Source organism: Girardinichthys multiradiatus, chromosome 22, assembly GCF_021462225.1.
Source record: "Girardinichthys multiradiatus isolate DD_20200921_A chromosome 22, DD_fGirMul_XY1, whole genome shotgun sequence".
Classification (NCBI taxonomy): Eukaryota; Metazoa; Chordata; class Actinopteri; order Cyprinodontiformes; family Goodeidae; genus Girardinichthys; species Girardinichthys multiradiatus.
The window spans coordinates 33,092,255-33,114,451 of record NC_061814.1 but is presented as its reverse complement, the minus strand read 5'-3'; the positions used below and the strand labels follow the sequence as shown (position 1 = coordinate 33,114,451).

The following is a 22,197-nucleotide window of genomic DNA, read 5'->3' as shown; positions in this document are numbered from 1 at the left end:
ATTCCTGGATCTGCACCCACTAACCACATATCTTACCCAAATAACTTTGTACTGTTGAATGTAAACAGTTTGTAACCTTCTCAAGCTCAAATTATGAATTTGCACTGAAATAATCTTTTTAATATTTTAAATAGCTTGTTTGAAATATGGGGTTTTGGAGAAGCTTGTATGCCCACACTGTACCCCAAAGGCAAATGCATCAAGCACATTTATTGAGATTTATAGAAAACAATACAAATAGTCCGACTGTTGGATGATTTTCAGTAAACCTTACGGTATGTTAGGACCAGGAAGCGACCAGAGAGTCAAACCAAGAGGAAACAAAAACGGACCGCTGAGGGAGGCGGGGACAGGAGACAGAACATCTTTATAGTTAAGATGTAAAAAACAAAGCTATGGTGGTTGTGTTGTCAATCCTCCATTTGTCTTTGTGCAGCCGTGGCAATCATGAAAACTCAATTTAATGCTCTGAAGTTGATCCAGGGTAAAAGCAGAATATCTGAATAAAACCAGATTGTCTCCCTCAACAAAACACTGGTTACTTTACAGTAAAAAGTGATGAAACAAGATAAAGACTACAGGTTTGCTGTTTTATTAATATCTGATAGAAAAGGGAAAAAAGAAAAATACGACAACTATACAAGCGTCTTGAAAATGCATCCTGATTCATGATTCTTTGTAGATTCAAGATGCACCTAGAAATCAACTGGTGACTAAAGTCAGCTTGATTGGCCTTATCCAGAGACCGGTCGGTCAGAAACCCAAAAATTCATAAAAGAAGAATAATATAAAAGTGGCCCAGGAGAGATTGTACTTCCTGTGGCAACTCAAGGGTTAACTCAGGGTCAGGAAAAGGGCAGCTAACTTCCCTGCAGACCCCACACATCCTGGGCTGTTTAGACTTTTACCTTCAGGTTGGCTCTACCAAGCGCTATTTGCAAAAACGACCCATCAGAGAGACAGTTTCTTTCACCAGGCGGTCTCCCAGATGAACAGTCAGAGTGTCCAGATCAATCGATACCCTGCATATTTGCACTAATTCAACCATGTCCTCCTATTCCTTCTTATTTATTTATATTTAAAATGTCTTCATTGAGAGCAAAGTGGAACCAGATTTAAATTCCTTGTTTGTTTGCAAAAACTTAGTAAAAAAAGCAGTTTCTCTTTCTGTTGTGGGTTTATTATCTGGTAATTTGAAAACTCACCTTTGCTTTGCTGTCTTGGGCAGACATGTAGCCAACACACATGCTCTCTGTGGTGTGACTCCATAGGAACTCCACTGTGAGTAAACAATAAAATCAGAAATAAATATAAAGCGGGCAGGGTCGGTTTTAAAGTTCAAATTCATAACATTGGCCTAATTCAAAAATGCCTGAAATATACCAATCAAAGAGAGAGAATGATAGAAGCTATGATAAGAGACTATTTCGTCCTTTCTAATGTAAAGAGCCTGGCATGGTGTTAATTCCAAAAACAACAGCTTTGAAGTGGGAGATAGGCAAAATTTTGGAAACATCTCAATCTAAGTTTAACTTTAAGGTGTCAGCTTAGCAGAAAGAAACTGTTCTATCTTAAAGCTGCAGGCAGAGAAACTAGATCCACGAATACAAACAGTAAAACTGAGCAGCTCTCAGAAGGGGCCACTTGTGCAAAGACAAGCAGTTGATTCCAGAGTGGGAGGTCTGAGTTTGAACCCGAGATGAAGGGGATGAAACCAGAGCCTGACTGCTGGGGGTTAAACCCCAGACCACCAGCAAGGAAAGCCACCAATCATACATTTTTATATATTCAGTTACAATTTTGCCTATTGGTATTAGAGCCAGGGATTTATGCACGGAGGTGCAAATATCAATGCTTTACCCATTGCACCTTGAATATTTGGAGACGGCTGTGCTTCCACACATCTGCAGCATCTCAAGACAATAACTCCACCCAGAACACGATCTTCACTGACCAGAAACGGTGAGCCTGTAAGGAGTAAATATAAAAGGCCAAAAATGTACTTGTGTCTGCCGGTCATGTCTTTCAATCAAAATTTACATCTACAATCATATTCTATAAATTAGAATATGCATCCCAAAGAGGCTCTTTTGACTGTTTTTTTGGTTTTAATTAACAACCTTTAAGCAGATATTAAACATCCCTTTCCTTTGGATTATATTTCTTCAATAAAAATGTTTTTATTATTAGTCTGATGTTATATTCCAATCTTAAATGTTGAGTTTCATTAACTGTAGCAGAAAATGATCATAATTAACAAAAATAAAAAGGCTTGATGACATCAGTCTATGTGTAATTAATCTACAGGTCCTTCTCAAAATATTAGCATATTGTGATAAAGTTCATTATTTTCCATAATGTCATGATGAAAATTTAACATTCATATATTTTAGATTCATTGCACACTAACTGAAATATTTCAGGTCTTTTATTGTCTTAATATGGATTATTTTGGCATACAGCTCATGAAAACCCAAAATTCCTATCTCACAAAATTAGCATATCATTAAAAGGGTCTCTAAACGAGCTATGAACCTAATCATCTGAATCAGCGAGTTAACTCTAAACACCTGCAAAAGATTCCTGAGGCCTTTAAAACTCCCAGCCTGGTTCATCACTCAAAAACCTGACCTGACTGCTGTCCAGAAGGCCACTATTGACACCCTCAAGCAAGAGGGTAAGACACAGAAAGAAATTTCTGAACGAATAGGCTGTTCCCAGAGTGCTGTATCAAGGCACCTCAGTGGGAAGTCTGTGGGAAGGAAAAAGTGTGGCAGAAAACGCTGCACAACGAGAAGAGGTGACCGGACCCTGAGGAAGATTGTGGAGAAGGGCCGATTCCAGACCTTGGGGGACCTGCGGAAGCAGTGGACTGAGTCTGGAGTAGAAACATCCAGAGCCACCGTGCACAGGCATGTGCAGGAAATGGGCTACAGGTACCGCATTCCCCAGGTCAAGCCACTTTTGAACCAGAAACAGCGGCAGAAACGCCTGACCTGGGCTACAGAGAAGCAGCACTGGACTGTTGCTCAGTGGTCCAAAGTACTTTTTTCGGATGAAAGCAAATTCTGCATGTCATTCGGAAATCAAGGTGCCAGAGTCTGGAGGAAGACTGGGGAGAAGGAAATGCCAAATGCCAGAAGTCCAGTGTCAAGTACCCACAGTCAGTGATGGTCTGGGGTGCCGTGTCAGCTGCTGGTGTTGGTCCACTGTGTTTTATCAAGGGCAGGGTCAATGCAGCTACCTATCAGGAGATTTTGGAGCACTTCATGCTTCCATCTGCTGAAAAGCTTTATGGAGATGAAGATTTCATTTTTCAGCATGACCTGGCACCTGCTCACAGTGCCAAAACCACTGGTAAATGGTTTACTGACCATGGTATCACTGTGCTCAATTGGCCTGCCAACTCTCCTGACCTGAACCCCATAGAGAATCTGTGGGATATTGTGAAGAGAACGTTGAGAGACTCAAAACCCAACACTCTGGATGAGCTAAAGGCCGCTATCGAAGCATCCTGGGCCTCCATAAGACCTCAGCAGTGCCACAGGCTGATTGTCTCCATGCCACGCCGCATTGAAGCAGTCATTTCTGCAAAAGGATTCCCAACCAAGTATTGAGTTCATAACTGTACATGATTATTTGAAGGTTGACGTTTTTTGTATTAAAAACACTTTTTTTTTATTGGTCGGATGAAATATGCTAATTTTGTGAGATAGGAATTTTGGGTTTTCATGAGCTGTATGCCAAAATCATCCGTATTAAGACAATAAAAGACCTGAAATATTTCAGTTAGTGTGCAATGAATCTAAAATATATGAATGTTAAATTTTCATCATGACATTATGGAAAATAATTAACTTTATCACAATATGCTAATATTTTGAGAAGGACCTGTATATAAAGTGTTTGACTTGGTGAACTGAGTTGCTGACATTAATGAACTTTTCACTAATATTTTAATTTATTGATATTAATCGTATACACCTCAAAATGCTGAATAAATTATTTTAAAATAAAGGCAATGTAGAGAGTAATAGAATAATGTCACACAAGGAAATATAGGCAAAATCTAAAACAGACAAGCCTTTAAAGTATAAAGTTTTAACTACATCACTAAACTTGTTTTTTTCTGCTTAATTGTTTTGTTGTAAAGACAAGTAAATACACTGTTGCAGTAATCTAACCCACTGAAAATAAAGGCCTGCATCAGTTTTTCTGTCTTTTATTCCAACAATGTTTTCCGATGACAGTGAGCTAATTTAGTAACATACTTTATGTGGTTGTTGGTAGTAAAACGGGTAAATAAGGTATTTACCAGAGAAATCATAGGACGACACAGATATTAAACAAAACCCAATCGATGTTTTCGGCTCGTCTCGTGTTCTGTTGTTCAGAAAGGCCTCAGTTTTTTGTTTTTTTTATCAAAACTACAACAAAATGTAAATGAGCTTTAAACCTGAACAGGATTTGCTTGAACAATCAGTCCTTAATGTGCCCCTAGCGATGGGTAAAATCCTGGTGTATTGAACTTCAGAGGCAGTTTTTCCTGCCTGACTTTTTGAAACAATTATTGAAACCTTGGTTTTATCCTGTGTGGAGAACACACAGCACAATCCCTTTAATCAAATGAAAGAGATTTATTGAAAACCTTCCGTCCCCGTTTGAGTTATTTGCTTTTAAAGCCAAGTTAAACAACTGGAAGTGGTTATTCTCTTCTGATGCAATTATCCTCTTTAGCAGTCTGCTAAATAAAAATATTTCTCTGCTTTCATGTGGGCAAAATAATAGGATAATGACAGGTCATATAACTGCTGTATGAACAATGATAACTCAACAAATTCAACAAAAAAAATGTTAAACCTCCTTCGCATAAAAAACAAAAAACAAAATAAAAAACACATAATTTGTTGCATGCTGGAACTGCAAACCTGAATGAGTTGTTATATTATTCAGGGTTCATGTGGCACAATAAAATTCAAAAAAGCTTGGTTTGTAAAAGAAACAAACTACAAACATCTGCTGCATGACATGCCATGTCCTAAACCAGCAACAAGAAAAGGAAAAAATGTTTTATTTGATGAAAATATTGTGTCTGCATTCCACCGCTCTTTTTGTATCCTTCAAACAGAGTTTGTTTCCTTGTTATGATGTTCTCTTAGGTCAAACCTCTCTGTTCTGGTTGGAAAACAACCTGGTATGTGTTTGGTCACTTCTACTTGCTAAACAGTCCACAATGTCTACTGTTTGTAGGGTACACAAACACCCAGAATTCACCATTTACACACTTTTAGATTAGCCAAACAACCTCCTATCTCATGCCAGATGTCTCTGAATCTTCCAAATGGATGAAGGTTATGACCCACAAAGGTTATACTCAAAACATTTCACCTGAATGCCTATGAATACGTGTCGAAGTATCCCTTATATAAATGATTTTAATTTACCCACATACAAATTCAGGAAATAACTTATAATTATTTACCTTTAAATAGCAATCAATGTGTTAATCTTTGAAATATAGCATGATTACTGGGGTGAAACATTAAATATTGTTTTATTTACAAAGATGGTTGTTTAATTTGGAACATTCATTCTCTGAGTTGAAGGAGTGGGGTGTAAAAAAATGCATTTACCATATTCTTTTTTCCTATTGGATGTCTGTCTGAAGTCCACATATATTCGTTGATCAGGCTCTGGACCTCCTCTGTCATCTGAGTTTTATATAAACGGTTGCGTTCAAAATAATGGCAATGTGTTTAAAAAAAGTGAGCAGAGATCAAATGTGTTATCAGTCGTCATAAAGAAAAAGGAATATAAGGGTGTTCAAACTCCATCATTTACATTATAAACTGAAACAGACCTTTTTAGCTTTCCTGTGCACCACTGAACTTATATTTAGTCATATAGCCTCTGTTACAGCATGTTTAATGTCAGCCCACAAGTTTTTATTGAATTAGGATCTTGGTACAGGGCAGTTGCCACTCAATAACTTTGACCTTGTTGGTCTGGAATCAAGATGCTGCTCGTTAAAGGGAATCCATGGGGTCGTTGTCTTGTTGAAACACCCTTTTTGAGGTCATTACCTCTTCAGCATAAGGCAACATGACCTCTTCAAGTTTTCTGATAGATTCAAACTGATGCAAAATTTATCACATGCTGGTACTGGATTAACATGCCAGACATCATAGCATGAGAGACATCACCATAGCATATTGCCTGAGCGACCGTGCTTCACATTGTATTGTGGCTGTAATTTAATGGTTCCTGATCGTCTAAAAAAAAAAAAAACTGTCTTCGTGTGATTTCATCGTTTCACTAGATGTTGTGCTATTTGGGAAATTTTAACCTCTTCTGCTTGTTGTTTATTTTCAACATTGGGATATGTGGCGGCTTCTTACTGTTAGCTTGGCTTCACACACACGTCCTCCAATTGTAACAGTAACCGCCGACCGTCTTTGATCGACCTGGAGCTGACCACTGGTCGAGCCTTTTGGTCTATTCTCCTATCCATTTCTGTGGATGGTTCCTGGGTTCCTCCTTGTGTTTCTGTTTTCATTTCATTTCGGCTGAACTGCCTGTCATTTTCTGCACTTTTTGATCATTTGCTAACTCCGTCTTTAAATAAGAGCTACCTGTTTTGCTTACACAGAATCAGGAGGATGCATGTCATGACTATTGGGTCTTCTCTACTAAAAAATAAATAATATGAATCATAAAATAATATGACATAAAGTAATATACGTTTTACTAAAACAGCAACTGATCTGGTTAGTGATGTTGGACTGCAATTATTTTTAACACAACTGTATATAGATATTTAGTTTATACACTGTAAAGACAAAAAAGGCTACTTATTGCCCAAATAATTAGTGAATCAGGTTTGACAATTTAGGTTTCTTAACGTGTTCAAATATCTGGTGTAAACCGTTTACTTCTACATTTTAAACCCTCACTTAGCTTTGATTAGGTCATGCTGCCATAAGGATTTGTGGACCTTTGTTTAAACCTGTGTATTCAAACAAAAACATGAAATAACTTTAAAGTGACCTCAGCATTGGAAAACAAATACATCACAGAGCCAAACATAGATGGACATCCAGAGACCAGAACGAGGCTGAAACCACCACATGTATCCACTCGTCTCCTCTTTGTTTCCTCTGATCAAAGACAGTGGCCATTCACTGCACAGCAGACACACTTAATGAGGATCTCTAAAACGGACCACCTCTGGGAATACACCTTCAAATAAACACGCAACCTAATATGCACGTCCTCTTAAATCATCTATGGCTGTCAGCTGTGACGTGAGGAACGTCAGTTTACTATTTAACAATAAAAATTTAAAAGTTGTTCCTTTTGATGCCTTTTTTAATGTTTCTGGTGGTTCACATGGGCAGGAACATCTGCTCGTTTAATTCCCTCAATGCTTTTCTCAAAAATGCACTCTTGCCTTGCAGAAAGTGTGTGTGTGTGTTTGGAGAGCAGCAGTCATCAAACTACATGAGGGTGACTCACTGATGAACTTGTTTTGCATAGCCTCCAGCAGTGCTTGGTGGGCATCTTCAGACTGCATGGCAGCGGAGCATTCCCGAGCCAGCATGGTGCGTATCAGATGCTCTCCACACCCTGACAAAACACACACAGGACAAACCAAAGACGGTTAACCTTTTCAGTTGACAGATTTAGTCTGAAGGGCTTTTACCAAAAAATACAAGCAGATTAAAATATTCCATTTTTATAGATACAGTTCCAGTGAGAAGCTAACATGTACTTATCATGGGCATGAAGGTCAAATTAACTCTAAGGCTTTAAGAATTCTTTGAAATAGCTTTTCTTAGTGGAACAATTAGAAATCAAACAACTTCTTTCTAGGCTTCTCCACTTTCTTCATCTCAATATTCTAGACTTTAATTTCTGGCTTTTGCAGTTATTATAACAAAATATGAACCTTGAAACCTCTTCTTTCTTTAGCAGTCTTGGTGCTTTGTTTAGCATTTTAGACCCAATTTAAGGTTACAAGTCCATTTCAACTGGAATTAAAAGTTGTCTAAGGACCAAACAGGTAGTGAAATGGCTATTTTAGGACTTTTGATTTAGTGTGCATTTAGTCAGCATTCCAAAAACCAAAATACTGATGGTGAAATGTTAAAACCAAGCTGTGATGGGGCAAATCAAATATAAAGCATTTAAAAACCACTCCACTTGTTCAGCTATGTTGGATTATTTTTCCTTTAGATAATCTGGGATTTTCCTTAAACAATTTTAATTTTGTTACATGTTTTTATCCAGACCTGGAAAACAATAAAAGCAAATTGTATACTTTTACAGACTTTTCAAGACTGGATAGGAAACCGGTTCAAATATTTCAAGAACAAGAGTTTGGTGAACAAGTTTGAATTTATTATGGATTTTTTCTAATCTTCACAAGCTCAAAAACATACCCAAGTCACCGTGGATATTTGTTAAACGTCAGAATCAACTTTATTGGCCAGGTTTTGAGCACAAGCAAGTAATTTGACTCTGGTTTCCATCTTTCACATTGTATATTAACATCAATCCAAACAACAGCTAAAATGTGTAAAACAAAATAAATAAATAAATAAGGACAGGGAACAGTATGCGCATGTGTTTCTTTCATGTATATAAAAGATAGAAGGCAGGTTGTGATAATGCAAATATGCTTATTTGTTTCCAGCAGAGTAAATGTCCCTTCAAGAGTTACACCTTAAGGACACACGTTTTGCAGCCATCAGCAAGCTTTACGCATAATTATTTCACAATATTCTGGCAGACTTTGTAGAGTTCTTTTAAACTGGTTTCCTGGCACAGACTCAGTTTTTAAGGTTGGGACATTTCAGAAGCTTAATGCTAGCCTGTTTATGATGCGTGTTTGGGATCTCTGTCCTGCTCGAGGAACCAATTGTGTCTAAGTTACAGCGATCTTACCCGAAAACCGTCACTCTTAAAACTAAGAAAATGGGTTTGGATGTTCAGGAATAACTAACACTCAACCTTTCCGTAGACATGAAACTACTGGAAAACCAGGCGGCTATCAACAATGATGCAACTTTTTGCAATTTCCATGGACCAAAAATGAAACTCGACTAAAATTTGCAGCTGTCAACAAAGACGAGCCAAATATCGAATAGAGAAACGTTTTAATGCCAAATGAGACGATGATTACAGTTTTTGGTGGGGACAGTGTGAAGAAGAATTCAATTTAATTCAATCATTTTTATATGGCACTTTTGAAATACAAGTGAAACTCAACAGAGCAAACTCAAGACATAAAGTCAGTGTGATAAAGCAAATTAAAAAGGAGTCAGTTTTTTCACAAAAAGTTCAAACACGAAAGATCAAGTTGCAAGAAAAGAAAACTTAAAAGTATGATTTTAGAACAACTAGAAACAGACTAAAAATAGAATAAAAAGTTAAAAAAACAACAAGCATGTCAAAGATTTAGAACACAGGCAAGTAAATAATATATTAACACAAGTAAAAAAAATTAAGCATGGTGGTGGTAGCATCATGCAGTGGGGCTGTTGTACTGCCACTGGTACTGGTGCACTGGACATACTGGATGGAACAAAAAAATCAGGAGGAGACAACCTCCAAATTCTTCAGGTCCATCTTGATTCAACAGTTAGATGGTTGAAACTTTGGCTCAGTTGGTGTTCCAACAAGACAATGACCCCAAACACAGCCCCAAGGCAGCTTTTGGAAAGGATAAAGCAGGCTAACATTAAGCTTCTAGAAAAGCCATCCCAAAATCTCAAACTCTACTCTAACAAAAAATTCCTATCCTTATTTAAAAGCAGAACTCATACCAGTAAATCGACTACTTTTAATGAACTCTACTAATTATGCCAAGAGGAGCAGGACAATGTCCAACCAAATTTCTGCCAGGACCTTGGTCCTGGCAACAAATAGCACATAGTTGAGGTGCAGGTTGCTAAAGGACAAGTAGCTTTGTATAAGTCTATATTTAAGATGATGTGTTTAATCTTGATAGTGTATAGATTAGAGAAGATCCACAAAAAAACACTAGTACCCCTGATTCTTGTTTTTAAATATATTAAAGTTATTTGTTGTATTAAAATTACACAACGGTAAAAGGAAAGTTCAAAGAAATCTTTAAAACCAAAACATCTACATTCACAGCCATATTGATTCAGAAGTAAATATACTTAATCCTTGAAAGTCAAAACAGTTAAATGTAATTTATTTTCAAATATATGACCCCGTTTGGTCACGTATAAAAATGTATATACAGCAATATTAAAGATTGAATCAGTCTCACAGCATGCAAAACCTAGTGTTAATGAATTTATTCTTGCACGTTGTTGGAAATTTAACAGGCAGTTTAAGTAATGTTGACCCAGCATAACATTTTTAAAATGGAACCAGCAAACCTTGGTTAAAAAACAAAAACATTTCTTTAACATTTCCATGTTGTAGGGGACACCATTGTGATAAATTGTCACGTGGGGGTTGTATTCATCTTTGTATACTATTTAGCTATTAAAATAATCCCTGGGTAAAAATCTGAGCCTTATGCAACATCACAACATTTGTCTATTTGTTTCCAGTTGGTCTAATTAGGGATGGGAAAGTCGGATTGCAACCTAAAGTCAATCTCCGGAGCATCCAAAAGATTTTCAATGGGATCATTGTCTGGACTCTGCACTAGTCATGTGTTTAAATACGGTCTCATCTTCCCTAAACCACTTCAACAAAAAGAGCAAAACGAATCTTGGCATCATCATGCTGGAATATACCTCTGCCATCATCACACTGATGAAAGAAACAGGCAGTTGAACAGATTCTGGCAGTTAACCCACCACAGCTTTAAGACATAATGTTGTTGAATACAAATTATTTTTACTATAGCAATCCCAGATCATCTACTGTCCCCCAGGCCTTTCACATTAGACATGATGAGCAAATTATTTACTTCATTGGTCTTCTTACACTGATACATCACTTGAGAAAGGAATAAACCGGACTAAGCAGACCACAAGCTTTCTTGTTAATGAAACTTTTAAATATTTATTAATATATATTGTAAAAAGTTTCAAGTGATTTTTTTTAAATCAAAAGTCCTTTAAGTTATATTTCCTGACCCCAGTCATACTTGAAAGACAATGTTTTTCCTACAATCCTTCCAGGTTCTAATAACGATTTGGACCGTTTTTAACAGAGCCTTTGCACAGTCTTCTTCATTGGTTGCTTTAGCCTGAATACTGATATGAGATATATGATTTCCAGAACCACAACAAATATTATCCCATCTGACTATGAATGAAACAAAAACAAATCACTGCAACAGTTTCTTGACAGCTCACTGAATGCATTACTTTGACTACTTTTTGGCCAAAAGTAAAAAAAAACTATGTGTATTCCTGCATTTCCAGTAAGGTTTGAAGGGCCAACAGATGAAACAAAGGGATTTTCCCCCCATCATGGCCCTACAATGGATTTTCTTTATGAGCTAGAGGTGTGGCATGAGTCTGAATGGCTACTGAATCTTTCTTTGTGAGTGTACATAGATAATACTGATAACTGAGCAAAATCAAACATGTCCTAGCAGAATACCCTTTGTTTATTTGAGAAAGAAACCAAAAGCGTCTGACACTATGCTTGTTCTAAATAGGCATGGGCAGGTAGGAGGTTCTCATAGGGTGTGACACCCTTGAGTAAAAATAACATGTAAAATATTTCCAAACAGCCTAGTTTGCCCTTCCCGTCTGCAAAATAAATTGGTATGGTGGAAGAAATGTTGCATTTAGGGACAGCAGGAAATATATAAGGCATGTAGTGACCTGTACAGTCACTCACCTTTACCACTACTGAACTCAAGGCAAAGAAAATCTAAAATCAACTGAATACCATAGACCTTTAACAAGTAGAAGTACACTGCCTGGCCAAAATAAAGGTCACCACTTGGATTTAACTAAGCAAATAGATACAAGCCTCCCATTGGATAATTACTGTATGGGCGATTATGTATAGATATTTAACCCCAACTGGTGTAATGAGTTGCTTCTCATTTTTTTAAACAACCATGTCGAAAGACACATCCCGTGGTTGTGGAAAAGATGTCAGTCTGTTTCAGTAGGGTCAAACCATTGGCCTCCATCAAGCAGAGAAAACATCTAAGGCGATTGCAGAAAGTACTAAAATTGGGTTAAGAACTGTGCAACACATTATTAAAAGCTGGGAGGATAGTGGGGACCCATCGTCTTTGAGGAAGAAATGTGGCCGGAAAAAAATCCTTAATGATCGTGATCGGCGGTCACTTAAACGTTTGGTGAAATCACATCAAAGAAAAACAACAGTAAAACTCCAGGTTATGTTTAATAGTAAAAGTAAGAGCATTTCCACATGCACAATGCGAAGGGAACTGAAGGGATTACGACTGAACAGCTATGTAGCCTTAAGAAAAGCACTAATCAGTGAGGCTAACCGGAAAAAAATTCTTAATGATCGTGATCGGCGGTCACTTAAACGTTTGGTGAAATCACATCAAAGAAAAACAACAGTAAAACTCCAGGTTATGTTTAATAGTAAAAGTAAGAGCATTTCCACTCACACAATGCGAAGGGAACTGAAGGGATTAGGACTGAACAGCTTTGTAGCCTTAAGAAAAGCACTAATCAGTGAGGCTAACTGGAAAAAAAGGCTTCAGTTTGCTTGGGAGCATAAAGATTGGACCTTAGAGCAATGGAAGAAGGTCATAAGGTCTGATGAGTCCAGATTTATCCTGTTCCAGAGTGATGGGCGCATCAGGGTAAGAAGAGAAGCAGGTGAAGTGATGCACCCATCATGCCTAGTACCTATTGTACAAGCCTGTGGTGCTATGATCTGGGGTTGCAGCAGTTGGTCAGGTCTGGGTTCAGCAACAGTATGTATTCAAAGAATGAGGTCAGCTGACTACCTGAATATACTGAATGACCAGGTTATTCTATCAATAGATTTTTTTCTTCCCTGATGGCACATTCCAAGATGACAATGCCAGGATTAATCGGGCTCGAATCGTGAAAGATGGGTTCAGGGAGCATGAGACATCATTCTCACACATGGATTGGCCACCACACAGTCCAGACCTTAACCCCATTGAGAATCTTTGAGATGTGCTGGAGAAGGCTTTGTGCAACGGTCAGACTCTACCATCATCAATGCACGACCTTGGTGAAACATTAATACAACACTGGGTGGAAATAAATGTTGTGACATTGCAGAAGCTTATGGAAACAATGCCACAGAGAATGCGTGCCATAATCAAAGCTAAAGGTGGTCCAACGAAATATCAGTGTGACCTTTTTTTGTTTTTGGTAGCGACTTTTGTTTTGGCCAGGCAGTGTAGTAATATAATAATGACAAAAGTTTTGTCCCTATTAAAGATATAAGCACTGGATGCCATCTAAAATTCTCTGAAAAGTCAAGTTTATGATTACAGAGAAAAATGAAAAGGATTCTGAAAATAAAACTAAAACCCATATGATGACAGAGCACTTGTGAAAACTCATATAAAGGCTGAGGAATAATACAGCCTTATGGTTTCTGAAAATACAAATTAAAGTTCCTATAAAACATCAGGTGACTACAACAGAACAAAATGCAGGTTAGCAACTACGCAGACCAAGTGCCTGGAGCGATTTCCAGTCCTTTTTGAAAGCAAGGGGCTGCATTTGTCACCTACTCTGCATCCAGAAAAAAGAAACCAGACATCATCAAGGTGTCACAGAAAGCTGAACTTAAATTCAGACATGCAACAGAACAATAAATAAATGAGTTTGTGATTGTATTTTAAATCTGCTTCCTCGCTGATGCCTTAATGACCACAGCAAAGTGAAGACCAGATGAAGTAATAAAACTATGACCCAGATGAGCCACATTCTACAAATGTGACTACAATGGAAAAAGGGAGACGAAGAAGGCAGGAGGAGGAAGAGGAGGAGGAGGAGAAAGAGGTGGTGGCTTTTTGTGAAGTGGGAGAGAAAGGGGTGACATGAAGGGTAAGGATCACGCTCCTTGTGTCATATTAAAAAACATTGTTTTTCTGTTTCTTTTGATGGAAATGCCTTTCAAGTTCGGAAATTAAAAACAGGTGTTTTGCTGGAACCCACATTGTGCTTTTCAAATCCATAAGACTGGCTTTGTGTTGGTTACATCAAAGCAAAGAAGCCACAATATAGCAAGATAGGGTGAAGTGAAAATACACTCAGGGGGAGATATATGCACTTGATCTTCTGAGATAAAACAGACCTTTACTAACACCATGCTCTGATGCTGCTTGGAAAATGCACAGGTACACGACAGATCAGCTGAAAGGCATATAACACTACCACCTTTAAGCCAAACCACCTTTAACCTGCAGACAGAAATCAAGTAAAACTCATGTCAACTTATCTGATCATCTAGAGAGCAATATACAAAGCAGATACAAGGAAACTACCAGAATCTGCAAGATAACAGCAGCAGCCAAAATGCAGTTTAAGTCTTTAGAACAAGTGTGAAATATGTTTTAAATAATTTGTTGGGAGTGCTGTTTGTTTTACTTTAAAACAACTGAATTATTACACAATCAAGTGTTCTCCGTGCATAATTCAGGATGTATTAGAGGTTCAAGTACATAAAGCTCAAGCTGAAGCCTGTCTGATCAAATCAGCTCTTCTGCACTGAGATGCATTAGGCTACAGATCCACATCAAAAAGGGTTCTAATGTTCCCCAGAAGCGCTGCTGCAGACATCTACACATCTTAAAAGAAGACAGTTTACATGGTCCCTCTACAGCAACATTTATATCCGCGCTGGGTAGACCTGATTCTTAAAGCTAAAAGGTTTGCAGACTTTCAGGTGTTAGAAACACTAATCCAGGGTTGCATATGATGAATTCATCCACTCAAAAAAAGGAAGATTGTTTTCTTGATGGTATCTTTTACCTGAATGGAGAGGACCTATTTAGCTAAACAGCTCTTATTACCTTAAGCCTAAGAAAGCCAGGGCTTAGGTTACAGAGACTCAGAGCATTTTTTGTTCAATTTTGTCATGTTACAACCACAAACCTCAATGTATTTTAATGGAGTTTTATCTGATAAACCAACACAAAGTAGTGTGTATTTATAAAGTGAAAGGAAAATGATACAAGGGTTTCACTTCTTTTACAAATACAAATCTGAAAAAGGGTAGTGTGCACAAACAACAAATCCTCTTGAGTCAATACTTTGTAAAAACACCTTCGTCTGCATTTCTAAAGAAAGGCTCTCTCTCTACCAGCACTGCACATCTTGAGACAAAGCTCAGTCAGACTGGATAGCGTGTCTGTGAACATCCGTTTTTAAGTTTTGCTATTAATTATCAACTGGATTTAGGTCAGGTTCTTATAGCACATCTGTATTTGGACTCTAACCATTTCATTGTATTTCAGGCTGTATGTTTAAGGTCGTTGTCCTGCTGGAAGGTGAACCTTTGCCCCACTCTTTTGCAGCCCCTAACAGGTTTGTTTCCAGGACTGGCCCCGTATTTAGCTCCGTCAAAATTCACACTCTGACAATCGTCCCTGCCCCTGCTGAAGAAAAGGCTCCCCAGAGCATGATGGTGCCTCATCTGTGTTTTATCACAAGGATTGTCTGTTTATTCTGATGTTAGTTAGCTAGCTAGTTTTCTACTACACACAGCGTTTTGCATATGGTATTATTTTTCGTCCTCTTCCCCATTATGCACTACTTTATGTTGGTCTATTAGATGTCCCAGCATCTAATAGAAAACTCATTCATGCGTTTATCTTGTCGTATTCATTACTGCAACAGTGTCCACACAGGTGTGCCTAAAACGTCGACCAGACAGCTGCAGCTGAATCAGAACGCTGCTGCTTGCCTCCTCACTATAACTAAGAGTGTACAACACATCTCCCCTGTTCTACAGTCCTTACAGTGGCTCCCTGCATCTCAGAGAATAGACTTTAAAATATAAAATGAATCTTGGTCCAGACGTGGACATGTTTTAAAGGAATATTGTCACATTACTCAGAAGCGTAATGGACCAGAAGGGTTCTAAGGAAATGCCTCCTCCCCAGAGAGAAACGTTTGATTTTATGTTAAGCACCGAGTGCATCATTGAATGGGTTAAAACATTAGATTTTTCATTCATTTTAATGTGTAGTCCAACATTTCTTCATTTTTTTACTTTCCTTTATCATGCAACTGCAATGTCCTTTTTTCCATCATGTAAAGCACTTGTGCTATATTATTGAACTTGCCTTGCCTAGATAAAAAAACAGTCAAATATATTCAGGTTTGTAGTTTATTGCAAAAAATGTGAAAAAGTTCAAGCGATATGCAAGGTACAGTGGTTATAATGACCATATGAGGATGTATGTGTGAAACATGACGAATAATCTTGTTCTGCTCCAAATGGTTTCCTTACTTTCAGACTGTTTAGTACCCTAAAAATGACCCTAATGTCGTGCTGTACTGTGCTGGTGTCACATTCTTTTAGGGCGTTTTCACACCTATAGTTTATTTACTTTGGTCCAAAAGGTTGATGAGCTTGTTAACTTGCAACACAAAATGGGGGAAACAACATTGTAGCACACCTTTTGCACCAGTAAGGAAAGCAGCAACAGTGCAAAATGAAAATCAGAGGCAGAAGAAAAGAATACATCACCATAAACAGGAACTACTTTTACACCACAGACTCCAAGATATCAGTAATAGGTGTAGTCGATGGTCCCAGAACAGACTGGGAAATTTGTCTACACCCACATAAGTTTTTTAGCACCCATAAGCAAAGAAGAGGAATGGTTGCACATCAAAAAATTGATAAAGACCAAAATCTGGTCTTGTCACAAAAAATCAAATCTTAAGTCTGATACTCCCAACATAAAGACCCACAATGAAGGTTAAGCCTTCAATGACTCGAGTTATGTGATGATCTAAATGTAGATTACTATTCTTAGCATCACTATATTGCACTCACTTCAGTTCTCCTTCTATGATATCTACAGCAGGTGTCCCATGTCAAAGTTCACTGACAATCCAAAGAGCTCTGCAATGCACCTGGCATGCAGCTGGCTAACCAAGAGAGGAGTATGATGACTCAATCAGATCAGGAAGTGACTGATGAGAATCGCTCAGCAGGAAAAGTTAGAGGTCATCAGAAAGTATTGTAAAGCTTTTTTTGGCCTAGACTCACTGCGTTGGTTGAGTCATATCATGGCCAAAACAAAAATGACGACTAGTGGCAAAGAGCAGAACCACTGCACTGTTGTATATTATAGCACAGACTCATTAGGGAGTGCAAAGTTGTGTGGAACATGAGGTTATACCTGAGGTACTCACTGCTGCAGAGTAAGAGTTCATGTTACAGGCGTTTTCAGCCCAGGAGCCACATCCATAATGAGCAGCCTAGAATAAAAAAGGGAGAAATAGGACTTTGTAAATAAATAAATAAATGTTTGCTGAATTAGCTTTAACGGAAAAATATTACAAACCCATAAATGTCACTTTTGGCATAAATATAAGAAAGGAAGGCTGGAGTAATTATTTTAACCTACTTAAACAGGTTCTGAACACAGTTTGTTTTGCTGTAAAGGTGCTAATTAAGTTGAGGCAGACAAGGCTACTTACTTCATCCTCTCAAGCCCCATGTTGTAGCTATTTTCCAGTTGTGCTACTTTTACGAAAAACCTAGGACTTCTTGTGACTGGCTCACAGTAAAACGTTTACCACACGCACATTCGCAATCACATTAAACAAGGACATTTAGTACACTGGTAAATTAATCTTCAGTAGGAAGTCTCATTAATTCAGGCAATATCCATTAGGAACCAGAAGTTTATTTGGGTTATTACATCAGGCTGAGGCGGCACTAGACCGACATAGCAAAGAGAGAACAGAAAGCTGTGGGACTTTAGTGGTAACAGCTGTTCGCTGAAACATTCAAGCTGCTGTGTTCCAGTTCTTCAAAGGTGCATTGATCTGTTAAATTTTGGTGACTATGAGACATCAAAAATATGAACCACACGGTTCCAGAACATTGAAATGAATGCACAGGCAACAAATTGTGAAAACACATTCTAGCAGCGAACAGATGAAACCAGAACAGCTGCTCTGTTTCCTTCAAACCTCTAAATCTAAGGGCTTTGTGTGTGTCTGCTCTGAAAGGCTAAAAGGTAACATCAGAAAAATAACTGACCATTAATCTGGTGCTTTTTCACATTATTTTAAATAAATAAATACATTTTAAGGAAAACCTAAGGAAACCTGCCTCTGTCAGCATAGAGGACCTGCACTGTATGTCTGCAAGGACGAAAACTTGTTGAAATTTAGAGATGCAACAAGAAACGGTTGGTGATTATTTTACGTTTCACCAGCCCTGATTTGTGATTTGCCAGTCGGAAGTTAAATATGATCTTCTTTCAGATCACATTAATAAATATTCGATTGTTGTTAAAGAGAAATGAGAATGGGCAAAAATCTGTATTGGCAGGTCAGAGTTTTATGAAATCAGAGATAGAAAATTAGCCAGAAAGGTCTGATTGGTGCTGTTCTACTTCAGGGCTGTCCAAAAAGAACATTAGAGAACCATAATAGTTTGCCAATGAACCCAGTATAAACAAAGAACAGGCCTGTTGGGATATTCTGTTCTGGAAGCATAAACCAAAGACAGTTATCTGGTGACAGTGACAGTCAACATCAAAGGCAGCGTTTTAAAGAAGACCATCATACCACGTTGAATGGTCACAATGGTGGACATGTTCTGCTTTGCTGCCCCAGGGACCAGGGCTGGCAGATTTAACAACAAATTCGGCATCATTTCAAAAGCAGCCATGTGTCCAAACGTTTGAGTTGAGATGGAAGATACTGATCATGAGCGTACACAAATTCACATTTATCAAAAGATTAGAATGAACGAAGACAGGGCTAGTCATGGAAGTCCAGCAGGGTAATTCGAAACAAAAATGACCAGAACGAAAAGCCAAAGTCAAACTCAAACTCAAAAACAAGATTTTATATCTGTTAAAAAAGCCAACAGCAGCTTTAGAAACCAACTGTGTGCATTACTTCCTCTCTTTCACTGTACCAGGAATGATGAAACCACAAATTTTAATGTGTTCTGTCAAGATTTGGAAGTGCGTAATAGTTCAGTGGAAGGAAAACAGTAAATTGCTTTCAAAATATATTTACAAATATCCAAAAAATGTGGCGTGCATTTCCTTTCAGCCTCCATTAATCTGATATCCCTGAATAAAATTCAGTGCAACCCACTGAACACACATCCCCACTGGGAAGCATCATGCTGTTAGGATGCATATCTCCAGGAGGGACAACGAATGTGCTTAGAGAACCTGTTAGGGGTTGCAAAAGACTTGAGACAGGGGTTGAGATTCAACTTCCAGCAAGACAGCAACCTTACACGTACAGCCAGAGCTGAAATGAAATTGTTTAGACAAAAGCACATTCAAGAATAGCCCAGTCAAAGTCTAGAAGAATATACAATTTAAAATCTTTGGCAAGGCTGGAAGATGATATTTGGTTTAATGTGCTTCTACAAAGCATAAAACATGTAAAACTTTTACTTAGAGTTATGCACTACTCGCACTACTATGTTGGGTATTATATAAAACGCTTGACGTCTGTGGTTGCGGCAAAGCGGAATGGGATGGTGTTTAAGGGGAATGAATGCTTCTGCAAGGGCCCTGCATTTCTCTGGGTGGTGTGCTTACTTTTAATACTTAGAATAAGCCGTCCTCAACCAACGTCTCAATTGTTTGTGGGCGATTCAGTGACAAAAATCAAAGTTTAAATCTTTTTTGAACAACTAAAAAGAAATGTATAGATATGTACATTAATAATAAAACAAGTCACTATGAGAATAAGTGTATCAAGAAAATAAGACATAAGAGGAGGGCGTCCCTACCTGTCCAACCCTGCCGGGATGTTTCATAGCTAGGCCTCCACTGGACACGGCTGCAGCTACGTTCCCCTCCGAGTCGACCACAACTGCTCCGACTGTGTCCAGGCACCCTGAGCCGTTTTCCTACATCACACCAGGAGGAAAGAAAATCAAATCATGCACATGAAAGAAATGTGCACAAATGCATAAGATTACCTAAGAATTTTGGCAACACAAAATAAAAAAATGAAAACATTCAAGGTCTGGAAAAAAAAGTGTTTTAATATTTAGAAAATAGGAGAGGAAGGCACAAATTCCTGAATCCCCTTTTCTCCGCCCTTCATCTTTAATAAAAATCCTCGGCTGTAATTTAAATTGGCTCCTTCTTTCCCTGATTGCAGTTCGTGTTGGAAGTGATTTGTTTGAGATCACGAGTCCAAAATGGATGATGAATGAAATTTTGGATGATAAATGTGCAAACTGGCATCATAACGCCTGATCACAACTCCACGTTGACCAGAAACTAAATACCCTGATTAAACCTTGGAATAAAAAGGAAAGAAAGAAGAAACAAGAAAACAATGTAGGGCCTTTTCTCTTCCATCATCTGCTCCCTTGAATCAGTCATGTCTCTGGGGTTCTAAGACCAAAATGGGCCAGAGCCAGTTATTTTAAATGTAAAAACCAGTGTGATATACAGCATCCGAGCCATTCAGTTCCACTCTGATGGCTGCAAAACATGGGAAAATAACAATTATGTGAATATGTTTTACGCTCCCTGAGGGTTTAACTATACACCATCAGGTGTTTCTTGTGCCATGAATTAAAATGGGGAAAAGGGAAAGATTTTATTACTTGGCAACAATTCAGCGAGGCATAAAAAGAACATTGTGCACAAAATTAAAAACAGGCCAGCATAACATATTTTTTTTTACTGAGCCTCGACTCTAATAACAAGTTGTTACATAGAAGCTGGTTATTTTCTTCTAAATGTCAGTGTATCTCAATTGCAAAGTTAAAAATGATGAATAATTTCTTAACTGCATCAAACAGTCATATATTAATCTTCAAATAGGTCATGCATTTTGGAAAAGAAAACCAAACATTCCCTCGGTGCCCATTACGAATAACAGCCGTTTTGACACAAAGATTCATCACAGAATCATCGGTCACTCAAATAAACAAGCAGGGTATAATAGCTGTTTGTTTTCTTGTGGGTTGAACATTTTGTGAGTGAGCGATGATGTAGATGTACCAAATCAAAATACGATTAAAAAGCCATTCCGATGATGTTTGCATGCTACATGTTTATTTACATTTAACAAGATTCGCATGAGAACCAAGATAAACGTCCCCACTCGTCCCCAACTGTAACTAAAATAAAGGGTGTGGCGTAGCGATGGAGCCTGCGGCCCATATACGGGGGTTGCAAGTAGCCGTCCGGTTCGAGTCCCGACCCCGGAGAACTATGCTGCATGTCTTCCCCCTCTCTCCATGTCACTTCCTGTCTGCCTACTTTGGAAAAATAACAAGAATAAAGGCCACCAGTCCTGCAAAAAACTAAACTAAACTAAACTAATTAACAAAACAACAAGAAATAAATACAATTAAATTAAAAACATAAATGCAGATAACGTTTTATGAGTTTCAAATCAGGTTAAAAATGCTACACAGGTGGAAAAACAAAATATTAAAATGCAATTACTTTATTTCACACTTCTTGAACCGTTCAATAAAGAATTATTCTGCAACAGATTGAGACAGGATCACAGGAGGGTGTAGCAAACAGGCACTGTGACGCAGCTTAGCCATCAGTCGTGTAAAGCTGTTTCCCGTCTGAATTACCTTTCAGCATCCGTCACTAAAATGATCATTAATGATACATCTTTGATTCTGTCTAAGCTCTAATAATTCGGGATCTGTGGACCTTCATTTGAAAGTTATTACTTTCTGTTCTCCTTCCTATTAAGGCCAAATGTATTCTTCTTACTGGCAGATTCCGATTTAAAATTATTTTCATTCAACCAAGAAGACCATTTCTGAATAGAAAATGAGACAGGAATCTCTCAAATGCACTGGTTTCATCCTTTAGTTAGATTCTCTGTAGGAGACGGTCCTGGCTCTTACTGGGCTTTATTAAGGCATCCTTAAGCTTCACAGCTAATTAAATTCTCTCCTTGAGGTTCTTGGTGAGTGAATAAATGGGTGCAATCAAACTTGTAGTAAAAATGATTGCCTGGGAAACCTTTTTGATCAGCGCATGCTTCCTGAGAGGTAATCGTGGTTTGCAAAAGAAAA

At 38.1% G+C, this 22,197-nt stretch overlaps 1 protein-coding gene across 14 annotated transcripts in view; it reads right to left on the bottom strand.

Annotated features, from left to right (window-relative positions):
• The window catches only part of tasp1 (taspase, threonine aspartase, 1), a 49,647-nt gene that overhangs the window by 9,597 nt on the left and 17,853 nt on the right, over positions 1 to 22,197 (bottom strand). For 7 of the 14 annotated variants that reach the window (XM_047352397.1, XM_047352406.1, XM_047352407.1 and 4 more), the window contains 6 exons: positions 19,924 to 20,043; positions 17,330 to 17,408; positions 7,516 to 7,626; positions 5,634 to 5,711; positions 1,861 to 1,968; positions 1,206 to 1,279 (listed from right to left, as the gene is read on the bottom strand). In XM_047352397.1, coding sequence (XP_047208353.1) covers positions 1,206 to 1,279; positions 1,861 to 1,968; positions 5,634 to 5,711; positions 7,516 to 7,626; positions 17,330 to 17,408; positions 19,924 to 20,043 — 570 coding nt within the window. The remainder of the gene's footprint in view (positions 1 to 1,205; positions 1,280 to 1,860; positions 1,969 to 5,633; positions 5,712 to 7,515; positions 7,627 to 17,329; positions 17,409 to 19,923; positions 20,044 to 22,197) is intronic. The other 7 variants (XM_047352399.1, XM_047352396.1, XM_047352404.1 and 4 more) reach the window with 4 other exon arrangements.